At 39.8% G+C, this 2,291-nt stretch overlaps 1 protein-coding gene across 1 annotated transcript; it reads right to left on the bottom strand.

Annotated features, from left to right (window-relative positions):
* Nucleotides 1-765: 765 nt before the first annotated feature.
* On the bottom strand, nt 766-2,291 carry LOC103701615 (22.0 kDa class IV heat shock protein-like). Its single transcript, XM_008783752.6, has 2 exons — nt 1,920-2,291; nt 766-1,240 (listed from the first exon to the last, which is right to left on the bottom strand). The coding sequence occupies exons 1-2, from the start codon at nt 2,161-2,163 to the stop codon at nt 924-926; spliced, it is 561 nt and encodes a 186-aa protein (XP_008781974.1). The 5' UTR covers nt 2,164-2,291; the 3' UTR covers nt 766-923.

Genomic DNA, 2,291 nt, shown 5'->3' with positions numbered 1-2,291 from the left:
TCTTACATTTATTGCTATTTTCTGTCCTTAACTGCCTCATGAACTTTAACAGTCCACCACCAAATTTTCTTCCTTAGAGCTTTCTAATTCCAAGAATTTCTCTTCTTTTGATTCTGTTTACCATATTATCTGGCACAAGTTTTCAGCATGCATTCCCTTCTTCATCTAGTATACTCAAAAAAAGATATTGGAGCCTCATTTTCCCCTTGTAAAACCACCAATCATTCCTGGACATCTGAATGGGTTTTTTTTCCTTTTCTCTTGCATACATGCAGAACTATTAGCCAATAAGTTTGTGTATGTCGCCCATGCGTTCAGAAGAATAGAAGATTCAAGTTACTCTATCTGTAACCAAGAGATCAAATGCAAGAAATTTTGTGAGTTTAGAAGAAGCAGTTCTGTTTTTATGACAGAATCCTTGAGTCTGTTTTTCATTTACATTAATTAATGAAACCGAGTTTTCTTTTACCTTTACCAAAGGAAATTATTCTTTGGGCTAGGCACTAGAGAAGGATATGCATCCCTTTCTTCACCAAAACATACACATATACAGATATGCACTGTAGTATTAATACATCGAATTAATATGATAATTCGTGAAATTTTGAACAAAAATGTACCACAAATGGTGGAAATCTGCCCCCTGGTTTTTATTCTTTTATTCTTTCAGCAAAGACTTTTGGTTTCATCATATTATAGTCATGGAAAGTTGATACAATGGAGAACTGCTAATCCAGTCAACCAAAAACCAAATAATTCGTACAGTGACCAAAAGAAGCCCAAACTTAATACGCCATTTTATTTCAGCAAAAGAAACAAGTTCAAACCACATACGGAGCCAACAAACAGACCCACAAATCCATACAAGTAGTGAGAGAACAAACATAAGAAGAACATATACGTGGGAAATTCTCAAATTATAATTACATTTCTGCCTTTGATGCCTTGACGTCTCCACCCTTGTTGGTCTCTTCTACAATGTTCACCACCCTCGGCTGCCTCTTCTTCTCCCCAGCCAGCTTGGGAACAGCCACCGTCAACACTCCATCCTCCAAGTGAGCTTTAATGGAGTCCATGTCCGCGCTCGCCGGAAGCCTGAACTGCCTCCAGAACTTGCCGGAGGTCCTCTCGGCTCTATGCCATTTCTCACCCTCCACCTCCTCCCCGCCCTTCCTTTCTCCGGTGATCCTTAGCACCCGGTTCTCCTCTACCTCGATCTTGATATCCTCCCTCTTTACCCCTGCATGATGTCATGATGCCACCAATGCCAATGAGCAATCACTTGCAGTAATTTCCAAGATAAATTAAGGTAAAATTATCCAAGAAAAATGAGAAACGCTTCAATGTCCAACTAATGCACTGTTTAAAGCTCAACCATCTTATATCGATCATGTCTAACTCCACTAAGTTTCACATTCATACTTATGGCGAAGGTGATGATGATTCAGGATGGCTGGCCCGAAATATTTATGTTATGATGAGCGATGGAGTGGTCTTTCAAATCAAGCATATTTTCAGAGAGATAAACAAAGTTGCGGACTAAGTGGTTTTATATATCGCTAACCAATCACTCCAGAGACATCTTATGGAATTGAAAAGAAGTATTTTCTAGAGCACCTTAAGATTTATTATTTTTTAATATTATCAAATATATTTTTACTACAAAGATATGAATCATTTGTTTTAGTAAATAAATAAAAAATAAAAAAATAATGATGATGATGAAAGTACGATAGTCATATATTTGCATTTTTGGATATTAATTTAATAAGATCATTAAGGGAAATTTTCTCTAGAGACAACCGGTTAGCCTACTCCTATCATTTCGTCCCATAAACATGGATGCCATGCACAGTTGAGTTAATTAAGAGCTTTGATAAGACACGGGGCATGTGGCATAGGAACCATGTACATGATACCTGGAACATCGAGAGAGATCACGTGAGCCTGGGGAGTCTCCTTCCAGTCGGCACGTGCGAGGGCGAGTTCGTCCACGGCCTTGGGCATGGTGAAGGGAGCCTGCTCCAGGATTCGGAAAGGATCATCGCTAGGCAACATCATGTCCCAAAGGCTCCGAGAGTAGGGCATCAGGCCCTTCGTTGGAAGAGCCACCAGGCCCAGAAGAAGAAGAAGAAGAAGAGCCGAAACCTTAGAAGCCCTCATTGGGAGATTTACAAACGTTATTAACAAAAAAGTTTGACACAGAGAGAGAGAGAGAGAGAGAGAGAGAGAGAGCTGATGGAATGCCGGCGTTTGATGTTTGCTTTGTTCTTGGATTGAGAAGGGTTGGG

This window comes from Phoenix dactylifera, chromosome 13 (assembly GCF_051530095.1).
Source record: "Phoenix dactylifera cultivar Ajwa chromosome 13, Ajwa_hap1_PhDact_Kaust_v1.1, whole genome shotgun sequence".
Classification (NCBI taxonomy): Eukaryota; Viridiplantae; Streptophyta; class Magnoliopsida; order Arecales; family Arecaceae; genus Phoenix; species Phoenix dactylifera.
This window is presented reverse-complemented; position numbering and strand designations above follow the sequence as displayed.